This window comes from Mixophyes fleayi, chromosome 6, assembly GCF_038048845.1.
Source record: "Mixophyes fleayi isolate aMixFle1 chromosome 6, aMixFle1.hap1, whole genome shotgun sequence".
NCBI classification, from domain to species: Eukaryota; Metazoa; Chordata; class Amphibia; order Anura; family Limnodynastidae; genus Mixophyes; species Mixophyes fleayi.
In genome coordinates, this window is record NC_134407.1 from 126,119,073 (window position 1) to 126,140,714 (window position 21,642).

At 42.4% G+C, this 21,642-nt stretch overlaps 1 protein-coding gene across 1 annotated transcript; it reads right to left on the bottom strand.

Annotated features, from left to right (window-relative positions):
* Positions 1-9,065, bottom strand: LOC142161575 (coiled-coil domain-containing protein 86-like). Its single transcript, XM_075217305.1, has 4 exons — positions 8,537-9,065; positions 5,147-5,276; positions 3,222-3,296; positions 1-982 (listed from the first exon to the last, which is right to left on the bottom strand). Exons 1-4 carry the CDS (start codon positions 8,917-8,919, stop codon positions 824-826), a joined length of 747 nt encoding a protein of 248 aa, XP_075073406.1. The 5' UTR covers positions 8,920-9,065; the 3' UTR covers positions 1-823.
* Positions 9,066-21,642: the final 12,577 nt, after the last annotated feature.

The window sequence follows — 21,642 nt, forward strand, 5'->3', positions numbered from 1 at the left end:
TACAACCAGTATTATTCTTATTTAATTTTAGGTTGACCTGTTTTTGTAAAAAGGAAATGCAGACATTCTCTTTGGTAAAAATACAAGTGGTGCAAATGTTTTACTGCGATTTCCTAATCAAGATGACTGCATTTTCCACATGTATTTATTCAGAACGATATAAAAAAAAAAATTAAAAAAAAAAAATTGTGAAAGACAGCAGGTTAAGGATCAGTTAAACAAAAGAAGTAAATATTTGTAGGCATTTTTGTTGCATTTTGCCATATGTAAGTGCCTGATAAACATGACCCAGCCACTTGTCTAGACACGTTCAATTTCACCATGTTAGCCACTCCACTGTAGCAAAAACTGCTGTTACCTGAAGTCCAAATTTGCTAAATTGGGAGGGGGGCAACGCAGTGTATTGTAAATAAAACCCAAAACAAAAAACAGACACTTTAAAATTTCTTATTAAGACCTATTATTGTAAGAGGACTATTTAGTGGCAACAAATGTGGTACCGTCAATGGAAAGTCCAGACAGAACTAGATGTAACAAATTGTAACTGCACAAGCCTAGAGAGGCAAGCAGTCTATTACACTACTCAAAATGGATCTCTGCAGAAGTAGAGTTTACATCCAATATTCAGATTTAAAAGCTGCTTCAATATCAACTGTATTTGTCTCAGTCATTAAAGGCTAAGTCCACACAGATAATTTTCTCATCTGTTCACAGATAAAATTACTACTCAAAAACTTGCCGGACCTTGCTTTTTCACATTTAAAGATGTCTTTATGATTTAGACTTGACACATTTGTATTAACATTTCATTGGGCTATTTGGATCATCTGGAAATAGTCTTGCTTTCTTTAGTGACCTTTAAAGGTGCAGGCTTTTTCTGAGACAGTTTTCTCCCAGCCTGAGACATCATGAGAGTGTCTCTCTTCTCAATATTACGCAGTTGCTTCTTGCGTGCACGTTTCAGCTTTGCTGGATTTCGTATCTGAGTGGAGAGAGTATGAGTAGTCAGTAACATTTATAAAGGTGCAGACTGTGCATCCTGCCAAATTTATCAAAGCAGCATGATGGCACACAATGATGTTACTATACGGGGGTAATGATATTTGAGGAGTACAGTAGCTATATGTATGCATGTCTTCGTTGACTTGTAATAGGTGTATAATTTACATTAGGCACGCATTGTTCCTTCCATAAACATTATTTGTATTAGTGATGCCAATACATAAGATTGTGATAATCTATTACAGATCTATGGAATATGTAAATCAGGTTCTAAACTAGATCACACTATCAAGAACAGAATGAAGACCCCCGTACACACTATCTTCCAATAGATAGAACGCTGCTCCATATAGATTTCACAGTTCGCTTCATAAGAACAATACAAAATCAGAAAGAAAGAGCACAGTTATTAGCATCAGTGTTAGATAAACATAAAAAAATAAGTAGAAAACAACAATTGTAAGTTACAAAATCCAAAAAGCTTCTAAATGTTAGGTGGAGAGAATCGACATTTTAAGTGACAGTGTGGAACGTGGAAATTATATATATATATATATATACATACACACACACACACACACACACATATATATATATATATTGTATATATAGACAGCTCGATTTATTCTGATACTGCACAATATACAAAGGGGGGTATTCAATTGACAGCGCGATCGCCGAAAATCGAGCGCTCGAAAAATATTACCGTTAATACGGTAATCTGCGCGTAAAAAACATTAATACGGTAATTTACTCGCTGGATTTCAGCTCGGAGCTCAGGGAGCTGCGAGCTGAAATTCAGCGAGTAATTACCGTATTAACGGTAATATTTTTCGAGCGCTCGATTTTCGGCGATCACGCCGTCAATTGAATACCCCCCATAGTGTGGGTAGAGTGCATCAATCAGCACCAGGAATCATGCACACTTCAAATGCGGTCAGCCGTGGCTCTTAATGACTGCACACACAGTTTTATTTCTATTGAGTGTAGACCAAGTATATAACTCAGCAGTGGAAGAGGCTGTTAACCGCTGCTCATTCTTTAGTGATACTCTGTGTTTGAGATCTATTGCTATATTTGGGGCACTGACTTCTATTGGAGAGCTATTGCGATTCTGACCAGTAGCAGCCTGGGTCACAATAACAGAAGTGAATCACAGTTATTAACACTCATAAAAGTATTACTACATAAGATTGTGATTTCAGACTTGAATATTGTATATCAAGCATATAAACTTATTGGAAACACCAGATGTTTTTGGATGTTCTGTATATTACAATTTTAAGCAAAGATGTTTACCCACTATGGAGGATTTTATAATTAGCAAAAAGAGGCGCTATCCAACTGCGATTATAAGCTGGGGAAAAAAACCTTTTGTTTTAAGAACTATGTGCAATTCTCTTTCCAACTGGAATACCAGGAGTACAAGTCATTATCCCAGGGGGGACTTATTGGTTCTGGATTATCACTTTGAATGTCACATTATTTGATTGAGCTGCGTTATCATACGTGAATACTGTATTCCACAAAACTAACCTCATTTGATCATTAAAGTTATTTTCCACCTGTCCACTGATTAGTACTTACATTATTGCTAAGTGACTCATATACCTGTATACCTTCCACACTCTTTATATTTTTAGGGTGTTTGAGTTATTTTTGTATTATAACTTACAGCAACAACTAGATAAAGTGCTTCCGTTATTTGTTTTGAATTTTGGACTTACTACAGATATACCCAATATTGATAAGTAATGATTTGACTAATTTGCTATTGTAATCTTTGAAATACTGAATTCAGATGGGCATCACATTGGATGGAAGGGTAGGTTGGTTGGTAGTGATGCAACCTCCATGTGCATAGGGGGAGTTCTACTGAGCATCCACTGGTTGAGACCCATGTAGACTTTCACCAATATCTTGTGTGACCATTGTGCGATGTAACCAAGTTGGTAGTGGTCTTGTGCTCTCCTTGAAATCTCCTGGAAAGACTGCAATTCGATGGCATTCTGCGGGTCACTTGATTTACTGCTTTTGAAACTGGGAATTGCAAAGCTTATAGGATTTTAGAATGAAGTGGTTCATGAGATATACAGCCCTCATGCATGTCAGATTACTGCTTTAATGGCCACAGTCAAGTGTTGAGTGCAGCTGGGTGTAGGTGCATATCCTGAGGAATTTTACACTTTAAAAAAAACAACCAAAAACAAAAAACTTACCACTTGTACCACCTCAGCTTTCCTCTCATTTTCCAAACGACGTCGAAGATTCTCCTCTCGACGTCTCTTTTTTTCCTAGACACACAAGAGAGGTTTTAAAGTTGCAGAAGAAAGGTTACATGTTACTTTTTTGCACCCGCCTAACAAGGCATTTTGATCGAAGCTTTCAGAGCCACACTGTAATGAACCCGGCTGAAGCAAGTTTTATAAATAGATTGATGGTAAACTATAAAGATGTAATAAAGATATATTGGAACTTGTGTGCACCTCTGACATCAGGGTCATTAGAAATAAGAATACATATCTTGGTAACTCACCCTGCATATATCCCGTCAGAGATAACTGCTAAGAGCACAGCACCGCATAGCCAGCACGGACAGATCTCCTTTCCCGGCTGTGACCTGGGAACTCTGGGGGGGGGGGGATTGGGGAAATACGTGTGTATGTGTTGGGTGGATGGCGACACAGAAGCAGCACATGGAGTCACTAAAAATGGCGGGAGATTCAAACTCTGGCTCAATATGCATATATAAGGAACAGCAGCTCCTCACTGCATTGGCCAGTGACTGTCCAATCAAAAGCTGTGTTTACTAAATGCCGCTAACCAACTACTAGAACAGCTAGGACCACCAGCTCCCTCCTCTTTCAGGTATCAGCGCTGCAGAAGCCCTGTAAGTGCTTTCATTTATTCACATTACAATTTAAAGGAAAGCATACAAAAGAAAAATGCCGTTTACTGAACATATACTTAAAAAAAACAAAAAACAGAACCCCTCCCCCACAAATGTGAGTTCTTCTGCACATACATCATTAATAATCTGCACATTTGCATTTATTAACGTGACTTGAGATGGTAATTGCAAATGCCCAAAGTTAAAATGAGGTATAATAAAAATAAAACTTGAATTGTGTAGTAGAATGCTAGCCTGACTTTCAGAAACAAGTGCACACTTGTGTAATGACACACTAGCAAAAATGTCTGTGGTATTGCCAGGTGGAAAGTCTAAAGATATGGCATTGGTAAAATGAGTTATTACAGTATAATGACATGTTTGTACGTAATTCTATATTTTCCATACTAATAATATACCAGCTTGGCACCTGAATGTAAAGTGTTTTAGGCAGGTAAAGAACTGTGGTGAAAATGTTTGATCCTGAAAATGTTTTTTTCCCTGGAATAAAATACTGACCAACTACATGCAAAAATTTATTTTTCTGCATATAGAATACAATTATAAATGATCTGGCTTTCATAAAATTGTAAAAATTATTATTACGTACTTAAAAAACAAAAACAAATAAAACATTAAATAATAAAAAAAATGTAATTCAGTAACTATTGTGTCATGATGGGAATTGCTGTGCTCCCGCTGAATATCTGATCACTCGTAACATGCTCGGCAACAAAAAGACTTTCATAATTATTTTGAAATCTTGGAAACTCTGGCAACATAGGGTGGGTGTCTGTATGTAGTGTGTAGGTAACCAGTGGCCTATATAAGCAACACCATCCTTGCAGCTGGTCTTGTCCAGCAGATGGTGTGTCAACAATAATTTAAGGTGGGAACTGGTCCTACTTCCTGGTAGTATTGCGTGTGTGTGTGTGTGTGTGTGTGTGTGTTTTAGTGAATTTAGACGGTGAGCTCCAATGCGGCAGGGACTGATGTGAATGAGTTCTCTGTACAGCGCTGCGGAATTAGTGGCGATATATAAATAAAGAGTGATGATAATATATTAGCAATAGCACACGTGAATAGCAATTTATCCCACGAGAATTGGCCGACTTACATCACTCATTGGTAGGCCCAATCTGCAGCATAGAAATTGGCATTAGAAATAACAGCCAAAGAGTAGATTTAGAATACTAATTGCTCTATGCAAGTACTGTTTTGCTCAAAAAGATGATAAAAGAAGGTTGGACTCACATCTTTTTCTCGTTGCTTTTCATCTTTTAATTGTTGGGCTAAGCTTTTGAGCAACTTCTTTTCCCGACGTTCTTTCATCTTCACCTCCCAAGAAGTGCGCAGTGGCCGGTCTTTTACCATGCTGGAGAATCTGGGGAGGTAGAAATCATTAACAAAAGAAAAAGAAAAGCTGGAAAAAGAAAGGATGAACATCAATATAGATTATGTAAACAAAGAGATAAATTACACCAGTTATGTGATAAGACCTAGTTGGGAATCTCACATCCTGTCCTACAAACTAGGAATTATTTCCACCTAAACCAATGGGCCATGCAGTGCTGGCTCAAAGCATGGTCTCACTGTGCAGCCACAAGTGGACGCAGCATGCTGAAGGCACCACTGTCGTCATATCACTATCATTAAATAAAAACTAAAATGCATGGCTCAACACCTGGGGAGGGGTCAGCAGTAAGTACGTTAAAGAATCCATGAAACATTGCAAAAAAACGCATTACGTATGCATTGATCTATCCCTTGAGCCCAGCAAACACATACACATCATTCTCTATTGAGATTTTGTTACTAACAGGAGTAGTAAAGATCATTTCTGTAAGCAGAAGGATGTGGGCCTGCAGTGCAAATGATGCTATGAAATGTCATGTGCCCCTTTTAAATGTATACGCTTGATTTTGCGCAACGCACATGAATATAAAAGTGACTGTAGTGTCTGTAGGCGTGCAGTATTTAGCACTGTCCGATGGGAATAGCTGGATGATCAGGCCGTTGAAAACTAAACGTGGGCTGGGCAATCTCATGAGCAGTGTTCTTTCCGGCTGTTCTTACTTGCCACTCAGCTCTTGGAGCCCAACAGAGGCCTATTATAATAGAATAAACCATTGTTTATCCTAATAGAATAGGCATTATGTGAGCACTACAGCCAGCTTTGACCACTAGTCTGACCAGTCCTGGCTGGTGTGGGCAATAACCGCCAACATTTTTCAATATTCTTGCGAAGTATTATGCCGACCCCCACACGGCTGCTTCTGAATGCCATCCGGCTGAGAAAATTTTCTGGGGGGAACACAGGTGAGCCTCATCTTATGTTGCAGGATGACATATTAAAATGAACAGTTGAAGTTAATGCATGTATAGGGGCATTGCCTGGCATGCGGGCCGACTAAAGTATGTTTTCTGGTTTACAAATAGAGAGGGAGGGAGTTGGAAGGTGGTCAAGTGGTAGACATGCCACCCTCCATAGCTTTGTTATTGATCCACAATTGGTGGCACACACTGGACAAAATAGTTAAAGACTATCCACCTGAGCTAAAAGTTGCCAAGCAGCGCATCTTTAGGGATTTGCGGGTTGGGGCTGTCATGGGGACCATCTACGAAAACTGACATATAGACCGTAGAGTAAGCAACTCATTAAACAGTCATGTTTAAAGCAAGTCTGTTTCACTACAACTTACTAAGAAGTGATTATATATATATATATATATATATATATATATATATATATATATATATACACACACCAATCAGCCACAGCATTAACACCACTGACGTGAAGTCAACGACTTTGATTATCTCATTATAATGGCACCTGTCCAGGGGTAGGATATCATCATCATTTATATAGCTCCACTAATTCCGCAGCGCTGTATAGAGAACTCATTCACATCAGTCCCTGCCCCATTGGAGCTTAGTCAAAATTTCCTAATATAGCCACACACACAGAGAGGGAGACAGACAGACAGAGAGACTAGGGTCAATTTTTTGATAGCAGCCAATTAACCTACCAGTATATTTTTGGTGTGGGAGGAAACCGGAGCACTCGGAGGAAACCCACGCAAACACAGGGAGAACATACAAACTCCACACAGATAAGGCCATGCATGGTTGGGAATTGAACTCATGACCCCAGTGCTGTGAGGCAGAAGTGGTAACCACTAGGCCACTGTGCTTATTATTATATTAGGATGTTCTTGAAGTTGATGCGTTGGGAGCAGGAAAAATGGGCAAGCATTTGTAAGGATCTGAGAGACTGAAAAACAGCAATGTGAGTGGGTCCTGCGGACCGACCGGCAGTAAGCAGTGGAAAAAATATATAAATGTTTAAAACAAACAAAGAAACACACCCAACCATCCATATTTACCTTATTGCTGCCAGCCTTAGGCAACCAGCCCCAGGCTGGAATTCCTAGGGAGTTAGGGTCTGCAAAAAAAAAAAAAAAAAGAAAAGCAGGCCCCCTTCCTAGGGGTACCCAGCCCTATGCTGACAGCACAGGGTTCGTCCCACACACGTGGGTGGGGGGTAATAAAAGTGTGAAATAACCCTAATGCTACCAACCTAGGGCTGGCTGGACACCTTCAGAGGCCTTGTGGAGTCAATGCCTCGACTGGGCAGAGCGATTTTAGCAGCACGAAGGGGACCTACACAATATTAGGCAGGTGATTTTAATGTTGTTGCTGAATAGTGTGTGCGCTATATATATATATATATATATATATATATATATATATATATTTTTTTTTTTTATTTTTTTTTTATTAAATATGTATGCGGTTTTAAGAAAAGTTGAAAAACATTGCTGCTATAAATATATTTTTATGTATTATGTACATGTATATAGTTCCAGGCATGATATCCAGTTTGCACATGCAGGTGCCTTTCACAACAAGGCTTGAATCGAGCTTTGCATTTCCTTATCGGAGATCTGGGGGTAAATTTATCAAGTTTGAAAAAGTGGAGATGTTGCCTATAGCAACCAGATTCTAGCTGTCATGTTGTAGAATGTACTAAATAAATGACAGCTAGAATCTGATTGGGTGCTATAGGCAACATCTCCACTTTTTCAGACCCGTAGCTTGATAAATTTAGCCCCTAGTTAAAGCCTTATCAGGGAATGCTGACCCGAGGTCCCCCCAAGAAGCTGCATAGCTGGGCAGCAAAGTGGCTAAGTGGTTAGCACTTCTGCCTCACACCACTGGGGTCATGAGTTCAATTCCCAACAATGGACTTATCTGTGTGGAGTTTGCGTGGGTTTCCTCCGGGTGCTCCAGTTTCCCACAATTAAAAAAACATACTAGTAGGTTAATTGGCTGCTATCAAAATTGACCCTAGGCTCTCTATCTCTGTATGTTAGGGAATTTAGACTCTAAGCTCCAATGGGGCAGACACTGATGTGAATGAGTTCTCTGTACAGCGCTGCGGAATTAGTGGAGCTATATAAATAGATGGCAATGATGATGATAGTTGGCCCACAGTGACAATTATTCAGATGTGAATAGATTTACCACAACTATTTAAACATCATTAAGATGATTAATAAAACTTACTAAACTATTTGCATCTTTTGACCATATCATTGACATTCAATTGCTGCCTACTGTCTAGAAACAAATATTCACCTTTTCTTGTTAGGGTCCTTCCACACCCTTCCAGACTTTGGTTTTCCCTGTGGTATGTCTTGCAGACTCTTGATTGATATTTCTCTTTTCCTTTTGACACCTGGTCGCTCGTTTTCTTGCCCCTGTGTTTGTTTTACCGGCTCCTGACAGTTTATATCCTGACTCTTAATCCCTGTCTGCCCAGATCCCACGCTTTCCTCCTCTGCTTGGAGCAGCGTCAATGTATGTTCTTCCTTAGTTTCCTTTCCTTGTTCCCCCTCCACTTTGTCCGTCTCCTCAATACCTTCACCCAGTTCTAGCTTGTCCTGCTCCCCAGAGTCCGGCGCCCCCCTTCTCCTGCTTCTCCGGAGGGGGGTCTCCGTGGCCATGGGCTTCGGGGGCATCCTGCTTTCAATGCTGTCCGTGCGAGGACCGAGACCTATCCCGGCTTAACTACTTCCCTTTGAACTCTACCGCTCTATTACAGCTCAACACTTCCAACCTCCACGTGGTGGCTCAGATCATGCATCTACGGCGCGCCGTAGTGACGTCACATAACAGAGCCGGAACTCTGAGACTGTCTGTCACCATGGAAACCTTGGTCACAGAACCGTCTACTGTGATTATACCAGGAAGTGTATTTCTGAGTCGTTTATCATATACCCTTGACCCCTGCCCCGATGGGACATGCACAGATTAATAAAACGTAAAACAAAACGATTACCATGGGCGATCCATAAGGAGATACTTTCTATCAGGTTCATTGGAGTTTCATGTTTTTTGAGGTGACAGTTCAGAAGGGAGTTTTGTACATGATTGTCTATTAATCAAAACTATTACAAAGTACTATTACAAGTACTACCTTGCCCTCAAAGGGTTAATGATCTAATTCAATGTGCAAAATGTGAGGCCAGAAATATTATATCCTGTCTTACTAGATAACTTGTAGAGGGAAGCTGAGCAGCTTCAAATGCCCCAAGAGGTGAGCTATATCCTTGCATAGAGATGTTGGACAGATTGGGAGGGAGCCACTCCTAGCAGGAGATCTTACACAAGGAGGCCACATGATGGCTTACTATATTTTATAGAGGCAAGTATAATTTAGTTTTTAAAATACAACTCACAATCAAAATAATTAGTGATTAACTACATATTCATAAATAGCATGATGAAGGGAAGCCCATCCGTCAAATAAAGTTGTCTATCATGCAGGGAAGGGAAGGAAATCAGTATCAGCTCAGCTAATACACTGGACCTATGCTGTTTGATATCTATACATTTGTAAATATGTAATGGAGTTAATAAAATTGGCCCACAATATGCTGAGCCCGGGGGCTCTGCATATTTCGGATCGGGTGGACAGATTGTCGGGAGGGGCTGGGAATGAATTCAGGGACATAGGTTGCAAATTTAAGGCAAGGACATCCAAGGTAGTATTTTCAGAAATACTTCCTGTGCCACGCTCTAGTCCAGGGAGGCAGCTGGAGATTAGGGAGGTTAAAAGATTGGTGTAGGAAGGGGGTGGGGGGGGGTTTGGATTCTTAGAGCACTGGGCTGATTTCTCGGTCAGTTGCCATCTTTATTGTGATGGATTGCACCTGAATGAGGAGGGGGCTGCAGTGCTAGGGGAGACAATGGTTAGAAGGTTGGAGGAGATTTTAAACTAGGCTTCGGGGGGAGGGGCAAGCAAGTATTTATGGGATTTTTGGCAACAGGGAGGACACTGGCAGATCTGCACAGCTATTTCAGCTCAAGCTCTTGGTATGATAATACCTGACACCTGTGATGCTATCATCGAAGTTCTCTGTGATCAGTATATGACGGTTGGTAAAAATCAATAGGTAAAAATCAATATTATTCATTATAAAAAAAAAAGTAGAGGTTTATTACTATACATAAAATGTAAAAAATACATTTAACTTGTAAAGTGCAATGCAATAATTATTTGTACCAGAGCAACAGTTTATAATTGTTGGTAGTACAAAATTTCGCTTGTGTCCATTCCAGATGTGTCCCCAGCATAATGTGGCATCCTTCCTGATGCTATTAGTGTGGATGTCATACATGGTTGAAACATTAAGCTTTGTCCGCCCATGGTTGCATGCTGCAACTGTGCTGTGTGAAATGTGTATGATGGGCAGCATGGTGGCATAGTGGTTAGCACTTCTGCCTTACAGCACTGGGGTCATGAGTTCAATTCCCGACATGGCCTTATCTGTGAGGAGTTTGTATGTTCTCCCTGTGTCAGCGTGGGTTTCCTCCCACACTCCAAAAACATACTGGTAGGTTAATTGGCTGCTAAAAAATTGACCCGTGTGTGTGTGTGTGTGTGTGTGTGTGTGTGTGTGTGTGTTAGGGAATTTAGACTGTAAGACCCAATGGGGCAGGGACTGATGTGAGTTCTCTGTACAGCGCTGCAGAATTAGTGGCGCTATATAAATAAATGATGATGCTGATGATGATTGTGTCTGAGGTTAGATGGGGAAATAACTGCTTCCAATCACAAATCTTCAGCGACAGCCCTACACATGAGGTCGCACAGCAGCCGCTCCATTTCATCTTATATACGCTTGCTCCTGCTTCTCATTTTGCTAGCTATTGTTGCTCCCAGGAAATCAAATGTGTCCTGTTCCTTTCTTTCTGTCATCAAAGTGTTCGTGCATCACTTTCTTCTATTTCCCTTATTCTACGTCTCTTTCGCTTCTGAATGTTTTTTGCTAGTGTACCAGTTTCGGTCACGTCCTGGCTATCAGCAGTAAGCTGGCATTCACGTGCAGTGCTTTAACTTGTTGTATCTTCCTGGCCTGCAGCATCCAGCAAGAGGCCTTCAGACAGGAGTGCAGGCTGAAAAAGAGCAAAATAAAAATAATGAGAGTATGCAATTGCATGCATGTTCAAATGTAACCTATTTACACTTCTTTATGTTTCAGTTTCCATCAACAGAAGAAGACTGGAAAGTGATAGCCGAAGACGGTGGCATTAATCGCAAACATGTCAGCATTATGCCACCATCAAACAGTGGATCTTTCCACTTCAATTATAAGGATTTTTTAGCATTATTTTAATGGCCATAGTGGATGCGAACTGTGAATTCTTATTTGTGGACATTGGAAAAAATGGAAGAGTCTCAGATGGAGGAGCATACTATCTTCTATAACAAACTACAAAACAATGCCCTTAACATTCCATCTTGGAGTAGCACAAAATAAACTTTGTGTTTGTGACAGATGACGCCTTTGCATTGCACAACAATGTATTAAAACCGTACCCACAAAGAAATCTGAGCTTTGAAAGGCGTACATTTAATTACAGACTGTCACGTGCTCGGCCTGTAGTTGAAAATACCTTGGGATTCTAAGTAACAGGTTCAGAGTTTTTCTTTCTGCCATAAACTTGCGTTTGGACAAAGTTGACAAAGTAGTAATGGTCTGCTGTACTCTGCATAACTTTCTATGTCGTAAAATCAACAGTTGACATACTACTCAGGCCTATGTGTACACTAATGCTGTGGACTTGACACCATTAGAGTGTGGACACTCTAGAAATAGTAGTACATTGGCAAAATTAAATCAGGAGGCGTACCTTACGTATTTTAACGGGGATGGTGTCATGCCATGGCAGAATGATTGCTTATGACAAGTGTTTATATACATGTTATGTATTTTCTTTGTTTTGTTGATTCTTTTAACATGAATAAACCTGTTATATGACAACATCATAATGTACTGTACTTACTGTGCCGCTTGCAGGTATATCATATGCTTGCTCTACCTCTGTGGATGAACTGCTGTCTGTGGGCATGCTGCTAGTGGACATATGTGGTGTTTCTTGGTCCCTCACAAAGTGTAAAAGATCAAAGTATCATAGCTTTGAAACATACATTTCTTCAGCTGCACCTCCTGATTTTTTGGCGGCATCAACTTTATTTAATTATTTTTTGTACACAGTCCTAAGGTTCTGGATCTTGCTTTTTGCCCATTCCACAGTTGCTCCAGGGTGATATGGCAGACATGCTTTTACCAGCTCTTGCATCGCCACGTTACGCATCATTCTGTCTGAATAATCTTTGGATTTGGCTTTCCACAAACATGGGTGAGCCCTGTAGGTCTCAATAAATACTTCATTAGGTCAGCATTTCTTTCGTAAGCCATTGTGTTCCGTTTGGCTACAATAAAAATAAACATATTTTACATTTGTGGTGTACAATAAAGCAATGCAAGTACACATGTATGTACCTATCAGAAAGAACTTACCGTACATGTGAACGAATGTACAGCTAAATACGATCGTAAAATCCCATTGTATGTAATGGTCCTGTACGGGTTAAAGTTATAGCAAAAAATCTCCATACATGAGTTTATTATACACGAATAGGCATCACCCACAATGCTCCATTCTCTGCGGGCATCATCGCTTATTGGTCCACAGCAGAAACGAATGCCCATGTCTGAGTGTGTAAAATTACAGAGGAGCCTGTCTGGTGCCAAGGAACGTGACGGGTGAGGAGAAGGTGTCAGTGGGGGTTGCAGCTATGGAGATGGAGACCCAGTCAGAGATGGTGCTGGAAGGAACAAACATTTTTGAAAAAGTTAAAGGTGGGGGATGGAGATGTTCAAGAAGACGAAGAAATAAAATTTACCAGTTAAAAGAGCAAAGCCAATGAGCCCAAGAGAGGTGGAGATGATGGCAAAAGTACTGGATCAGTATGACTACGACTGTCAAAAGTAAAAGTACAAAAAAGTTAATAATTAAAAAAAGTGAGTAGCACGTGTAGTGTACCTGTTTGAAGGACTTTATGTATTTCATTTTAGTTTCACATGAAGCAATGCAAACGCCTGATTTGTAACAGATATTTTTTGGTGAGAACGAAGGATTAACGATGAGAAGGCCTGTTTAGATACCACTAATGTAACATCTGTTATCAAACAAGAAAAAAATTGATGTTGAATACCAAGATATGAAAGAAGTTATACACAAAGGTATTTCAATGCACATGTGTAGACAACTAAATGCTTTGGGTACATACCTGTACCGTTATAATAACCAAAATGGCGCCTGTTTTCCAGAATCTATGGAGGTTAAGCCCGCTATCGTTGCGATTGTGCCAGAGGGACCACAACACAAACTGATCTCGAGCAGTGTGCAAGGTGAGCAAATGAGACTATTTCTGGTTTTGGATTAAGACTTTTATTAACTTTATTACAGATATAGAAGTTTAAACATTTTTTATTTTTTTGTTTCCTAGATACCATCATCATATCCGATGAAAGTTCTGAGGGAGAAAAAAAAAAAACGTTCTAAAGCTCCAGGATTATTTTAAAGAAATGAAAGGGAATATAACTGTCATCAAGAAAAAAATTAAAAACCTTGAGAATACTTTTCTTGAAATGCATATGCTGTTTGGAACTTTTCTGCCACAAACCAGTAGCACCTTTAAAGTGTAATACTATTTTTTTCACTTGTCATATTCTACCATAAAAAAAATTGTACTTTTTCCTGCAATAAAACTGTTGCATTACCACTGTGTGGTTTATTCTGGGTATTTTACAAATATTAGTTAATAAAGGTTAATATGATTTTATAAGTTTAATAGTTTATAGTTTAAAGGTATAAGTTTATAAAGGGTAAATATGAATAAGTTCCCAATATAGATGCAAAGGGTAATAACACACGTGCTTTACACAAGTGTAATGGTCTGCAACCAGACAGGTGCAATACACATGTATACAAAACACAAGTCAGTGATGTGCGGATACCGCACCACGTGAGACTGGTACACAGGGCTGCCAAGAAGAATTCAGGGCCCCGGTACAACAAATTCATGGGGCCCCCCTTATAGTAGAGTGTGCTAAAAAAAAAATCGCCGCCGCAAAATTTTTCCAAGGCGTGGTCATGCATTTGGGGGCGTGGCAAATGCACCATTGGGGCGTGGCTAACACATCAAAATCACTAGGCTCTTAATTCGCCGTAGCGTCACATATGTCCAAGCACTCCTGACTTTCAGGACATCTAGCACCACAGTGTAGTATAGAAAGAATGCAGTGTGTACACAAAGAGTTCAGTCTTGGCCTGCACCTTACATTGGGCACAACACTCACCAAAAATTGGCATTGTCCCTACTAGAATCACAACATTTCACATACTGTCCTACTCTCTCCTACCTGTTCTTCTCACTTTCACCACCTGTGGCTGCAGGTTTCTTTAGTTGGGGCTTGTCTGGATCCTGGAATGCTAGGGGCCCTATTTGGAAAAAAATGCCTACATTTAGATAATTCCAAATAACCCTGGCGTTAAATCAATACCACCCATGATTAATAATTAGGCCTTCCTCCAGCTCCAACATTACAATAATGTGCCACTTCATCATCGCCATGCCTTATGATTACACTGCGCCCTCCATGCTGCTTTTGCCCCCTTCACCTGGCTCCCCTTCATCACACTATACTATGCTGCTCCCCCCCTTTTTCAATCCCACTGTGCCATGCCTCCCCCTTTTTAACCCCACAGTGCCATGCTCCCCCCTGTTTTTTAACCCCACTGTGCCATGCTGCCCCGTTTTTTAACTCCACTGTGCCACCCCCCCCTCCGTTTTTTAACCTCACTGGGCCATGCTGCCCCACTGTTTTTTTAACCCCACTGTGCAATGCTGCCTCTTTTTTAACCCCTCTGTGCCATGCCCCCCTGTTTTTTAACCCCTGTGCCATGCCCCCTCCTTTTTTAACCCCTCTGTGCCATGCCCCCCGTTAAACCCCTCTGTCATCCCCCCCGTTTTTTAACCCCTCTGTGTCATGCTGCCCCCCGTTTTTTAACCCCACTGTGCGATGCTGCTCCACTGTTTTTTTTAACCCCACCGTGCCATGCTGCCCCGTATTTTTAACCCCTCTGTGCCATGCCCCCCATTTTTTAACCCCTGTGTCATACTGCCCCCCAGTTTTTTAACCCCTCTGTGCCATGCCCCCCCTCGTTTTTTAACCCCTCTGTGTCATGCTGCCCCCCCTGTTTTTTAACCCCTCTGTGCCATGCCCAACTCTTGTTTTTTAACCCCTTTGTGCCATGCCCCACCCTCGTTTTTTAACCCCTCTGTGCCATGCCCCCCCTGTTTTCCTCCCTTTACTTACCTTCTCTTCTCTCTTTTTTCTTGGTCCTCTCTGCTCCATTCAGACTGAATGCTGGGCGTGACATGATGACGTCATGCCCGGCATTCAGTCTGAATGGAGCAGAGAGGAGGGACGCCGGCGCCGCGATCTTGTGAGTATGTTTATTTTTTTTAAACTACCCTGCTCCCGCCACCAACGACCGAGCCCCCCTCCGGCGCAAAAAAAAAATCGTTGGCGCCCGGGCCGGGCCCCCTGGCATGCCCGGGCAATTAGTACCCGCTCCCCCCCTCTCGGCGGCCCTGCTGGTACAGGCATCACAAATTTACATACACACGCCCCCAGGTCAAGGAAGTGTAGGAAGATTGTCATGGATCGTTCGGAAATTTATACACACTACACCACGGTAAGGAGATTGGAACGAAAATATTGAACGGTACGACCAACCAAATGAAGCCGACAATCGGCCATTTGGGCAGACTTTCGACCATCGTGTCACTACACACACTGTAGTCATTTGTCGGCTGGTTGAGCTGATTATTGGGGTTTGAAAAACCAAACAGATTCTAGTTATCATTTATTTAGTACATTCTACAAAATGACAGCAAGAATCTGATTGGTTGCTATAGGCAACATCTCCACTTTTCAAACCCGCCGGAAAACTTTCAGCTTGATACATTTACCCTCTGATGTTTGCTGGGTGTGGTGGCGTGTACTTTTAATCCCAGCTACACTGGGAGGCTGAGGCTGTTAGATCATTTGAGCTCAGGAGTTCAACTCTCACTTGTTCTCTTTTGAACAGGTGTCTGTGCAAAATATAGTAACAATATGGTGATTCTGGTCGAGCTTAGAACCACCAGGTTGTAGTAAGGAGGAGTGCACCAGTCCATTTTCAGAAACGGAGCAGGTCAAATCTCCCATGTTGATCAGTAGTGAGATAGCACCTGTGAGTATACAGTGTAGAGTATCCTGAACTACACACTGCCATTTTATATTACTTTATTATGGAATTTTGAAAACTATATAATGAAATGCTATTATCTGTTCAAAAATCAGATTCTTGCAAGTATAAATTAATTTGTGAAAATTATGTACTTAAGTTTTGGAAAGTATGAAATCACAATTGCACTTTATGATAGGATATAAAGATATAATTAAAAGCAGTAAATGGAAATGTAAAAAATTTATGTATATGAATGGACGGGATTGTTTTCCAAGCATGGAAGTATCTAAGGTTTTATACTTAAAATAATAGATGAGATAATTATTGACTATAATATACTTTTTTTGTACAACATACACTATATGGACAAAAGTATTCGGACACTTGACCATTACATTGTCTGTATTGACATTGTATTCAAATACATATACTGTCACGGTAAGCTGGAATACTAGACCCCTGACGTGCCAATAACAACACTATCGGAGGCGTGGAGTCTAACGTGGCGGCTGGTCTTTACCAAGAACCCCCGCAAGGTGGTATGGACTTCGCGACAACCGCTACGCCGGTCGCGGCCCTCTGGGAGTGGGGCAAGGCTAACGGAGTTCAGTGATTTAGAGATCTGCGGACTCCAAGAATGACCGCTGGAATAGAGGAGAGCAGCGTGGGGTTTGTGATGGTCTGCGGATTGCAGGGATGACCGCTGGGATAGCGGAGAGCAGCGTGGAGCTTGTGATGGTCTGCGGATTGCAGGAATGGCCGCTGGGATAGCGGAGAGCAGCGTGGTGCTTGTGATGGTCTGCAGATTGCAGGGATGACCGCTGGAATAGCGGAGAGCAGCGTAAGGCTGTGATGGTCTGCGAATTGCAGGGATGACCGCCGGGATAGCGGAGAGCAGCGAGAAACTGTGATGGTCTGCGGATTGCAGGGATGAACGCTGGGATAGCGGAGAGCAGCGTGAAACTTGAGATGGTCTGCGGATTGCAGGGAGCTCAGAATGAAGGAGACGTCCACTAGAAGAATCCTAACTTGAACCTAAGAACAGGCTCAGAGGAGAGGAGGAGGCTGCTTTAAGTAGTGGAGGGAAAAACCCTCATCCAAAAGGAGGCTGGGGAAGGTTTAATACAGAAATCGCGTCCAAGATGGCGGCCACCAGCGGGGATCAGACGGGACCGACAGAGAGGTAAGTGAGCCGGATCTCGGCTAGAGACGCCAGCGTGTGACATATACTTTAATATGGAGTTGGTCCCCCTTTTGCAGTGATAATAGCTTCCTCTCTTCTTGGAACACTTTCCACAGGATGTTGGGAGTGTTTCTGTGGAAATTAGTGCCTAGTCACTCTGTACAGCATTTATGAGGTCAGGCACTAATGTTGTACAAGGACTGGCTCGCAATCTCTGTTCCAGATCATTCCAAAGCTGTTCGATGGGCTTCAGTTTAAGGCTCTGTGCAGGCCAGTCAAGTTCTTCCACATCGAACTAATCAAACCATGTCTTTGTATTCCTTGCTTTGTGCACTAGGGCACTGTCATTTTGCACTAGAAAAGGGCCTTTCCAAAACTGTTGCCACAAAGTTGGAAGCATAGCATGTCCAAAATGACTTGGTATGCTGAAACATTCCGATTGCCCTTTAATGGAGATAAGGGACCTAGCCCAAACCCTAAAAAAACAGCCCAATACCATTATCGCTCCTCTTCTGTCTCCCCCCTCTACCAAGCCCTTCACTGGCTCCCCTTCCCCTACAAAATCCTGTTCAAGCTCCCTCACACTCACATACAAGGCCCTCCTCTCTATTCACGCTCCATCCCACCCTCTCCGATCTGCCAATGACCATCGCCTCTCTTCTACTCTGATTACCTCCTCTCACGCACGTATCCATGACTTCTCCCGCGCAGCCCCCCTCCACTGGAACAAGCTCCCTCCCTCCATCAGAACATCCCCTAATCTGTCCAGTTTCAAACGGGCTTTAAAAACCCACCTTTTTCTCAAAGCCTTCCAGTCTACCACTTAAATTCCTACCTTATCTTTTGCCTCTCCCCCTTCCCTGAATCTCCCTCCGTTCCCCCTTCTCTCCCTCTCACCCCTGTGTCTCTCAGTCTGTCTACCCCTTCCCTTAGATTGTATGCTCCTTTGAGCAGGACTATCTCTCCTCCTGTTTCCACCACTTCTATCTCCGCTCTCCAGCTACCTAGTCCTCCTCCTCGAGGACGCTCTGCCCTCCAACCCCTCTCGCTATCTCCTCATCCCTCTGGGGGTCTCCCTGTCATCCATGCCCTCCCTCTTGGGCTCCATCGTATGCGGATCTTCCCTCTCCCCTCCCCCCACTCTCTCTAGCTGTGCTTCGAGCTTACTGAGTTACTATGCTTATTGTTTACTATCTCACTTCGTATCGTTATCGTTTGTCCCTGTATGACGCTACAGACACCTAGTGGTGCCTTATTAATAATAATAATAATAATAATACCAAACTTCACAGTTGGCACAATGCAGTCAGGCAGGTAACATTCTCCCGACATCTGCCAAACCCAGACTCATCCATCTGCCTGCCAAACAGAGAAGCGTGATTCGTCACTCCACAGAACACAGTTCCACAATTCAGTGAGGTTTGCATGCAGCTGCTCGGCCATGGAAACCCATTCCATTAAGCTCCCACTTACCGTCTTATTGCAAAATTGGCATCCTATCACAATACAACACTTGAAGTCATTGCGCTCTTCTGATCAACCTATTTTCTATCACAAATGTTTTCGTTTTTTGGTTCTAAACTGCTTTGTGTTTTGGTGTTGTCCAAAAATCCTGAAAGGTGTTGGATTTGGATTTAATTCAAAATTGTGAAATATATTTAAATAGATGTGATTTTAAGTTCTTTCTGCTCTTATTTTACTATTTATAGCAGTAACATTCACTTTCAGTCATTGCCGGTCTATTTTCTAATGATCTCTTCACAACTGTCCAAATTTTCACAAATTTTAACCAAAGTCTGCAGCGAGCTGGCTGGCTAAAAGAGTAGCGGCAAAACTATATGGCAGTTTAACAAAAGGTACAGCAGTGTGCCGAAAGTGTCTACATGCGGTCTCTCAATGCTGCAAACGAAATTCCTGAATTTTTCCAACAGATTGACACCGGTAGTAGGAAGAAGAGATCAACAGATGGACAGCGGCATTAGTAAACATTTAGACAAGTAGACAGACAAAGGTGGGCTGCACCCATAATAAAAATGTTCAAAGACTAAGGACCAATTTGATATTAAAATGCAATTGTTTGTCAAAAAAAGAAAGACAATGTACACAATACATTTTTAACGGTAGAGGGCATCGATCACAGACAGTACACAGACACTAGTAACAACGTTCATTAGCTATAGAGCGACATCAGTAGACATTTAGACAAGTAGCTGGTAGCCAATGCTAAGCTGCTCGTTACTATACCCAATTTACCCTTTTCAAAGCACTTGGAATTTTAAAGAAATATCTGTTTTTAACACTTAGCTTCTCACCCTTTAAGCTAAGAGCAAGTGAAGTAGTGGTAGTGCTGTCCTTGGTCCTCTGGCCAGGGGCGAGGATGCAGAATTGAAAGCCCAGGACTAATGTGCCCCCCAGAGTGGTGACCCAGGGGTGCCATAAATCACAGTTGCTGCACCATGGCACATGATTTTATTGGCACCTAGCATGTTATACCACTTTCATTTAGTCACCGCCTTCCTTTTTGTCCTGGCTCTTTCGCTGGGCAGGAATATTTTTATAATAGCTCAGCCAATAGGCTGGGGCCGTAACCAGTTATTTATTTATTACACCACTTGTTTTCCAGCATCACTTATTTGTTTTTCTGTTACCAGATTGTTTTTGGGTGCAGGTAGGCCACTATGGGCTCCGTAGCCTGAAAGATCTAGGGGGGTTGGTGTGGCACTGATGATCCCATCCCCCTGAACCTCTCAGATGCCTTCTCTTCTGGAGAATGGGCAAGCTGTTGAGGCCTGGGTGAGACTTCAGCGGATCCTAGGGCAAAGCAGATCTGAAGACCCTTGCCCTCTAAGTGAACGTTTGGTCTCAGGGGATAGGGATAGAGGGCCCCTTTCTCTTTGGAGAAGGGCCTGAAGTATGCATGCTTTTTCACTTTTTTGTGTTTTTCACTTTTTTGTAGTACTAGGGCAGGAAAGCATCGTTCCCAGGCTTTTGAATTAAAAAAAATAAAAATGTGTTTAACTGTGACTGTGACAGTACCCCCCTCCTTAAAGGGCGGATTCCAGACGCCCAATTACCAAAAGTGGTTAAGTTCATCAGAATCATAGTCCACAATAGGGGGCCCAGCAGAAAAGTCCTCGTCCATGGGCGGAAAAGCAAAAGAGACCATGCCAGCTGCCAGTTCAGGCACTGCAGAACCACCTCTCTTCTTACGACCTCCTCTCTTACGGGACTTCCTCGGAGCTGGGATCTGCGCCAACTGGGAGGAGCACAAAGGTATTTCTTGGCCAGGAGAGATGGGTGGTACTGCTGATAATGTAGAGGCCCCGCAAGATGGCATAGCGGGAGGTGTTAGTGAAAGCTTGTTGATCACAGCCTCAACAAATAGTTGTAAGTCAGACAGGATGGGGTGATCAGACTCAATCAAAGGGTTTGCCCATTCCATAGCCTCTCCTCTAAAATTTGTTAACAAAAACAAAACTTGCCTCCTTGGGTCACTGACAAGGCTAGGTACTGAGGGGAAATAAGAAGCACAAAACCTCAGTAGAGCACTAAATTGAGAAAGGTGCCCCTCAAAGGTAGATGACAGCTCAGACTTGGCACCCTCGGCAACGGATGGTTTGGACTTGGCAGCAGGCCCGGACTGGGCGGCAGGCTTGGCAGCAGGCCCGGACTGGGCGGCAGGCTTGGCAGGGACAGCACTTTGAGAAGCCTGAGGGCAGACAGCACTTTGAGAAGCCTGAGGGCAGACAGCACTTTGAGAAGCCTGAGGGCAGACAGCACTTTGAGAAGCCTGAGGGCAGACAGCACCAACTGGCAACTCGGGCTGGACCGCATGGACTGGCAAGGTTTCTAAGAACGGACTGTAGTTCTGGAATAGAGGCAGCGGCTGGAGACTCGGCACTGGATA

Coding starts and splice junctions, on each gene's coding strand:
- LOC142161575 (XM_075217305.1), bottom strand. CDS start 8,919: ATGCCCCCGAAGCCCATGGCCACGGAGACCCCCCTCCGGAGAAGCAGG. Junction 5,277..8,536: donor AAGGACCCTAACAAGAAAAG/GTGAATATTTGT, acceptor CTACCTCCCCAG/ATTCTCCAGCATGGTAAAAG. Junction 3,297..5,146: donor AAAAGCAACGAGAAAAAGAT/GTGAGTCCAACC, acceptor TTGTGTGTCTAG/GAAAAAAAGAGACGTCGAGA.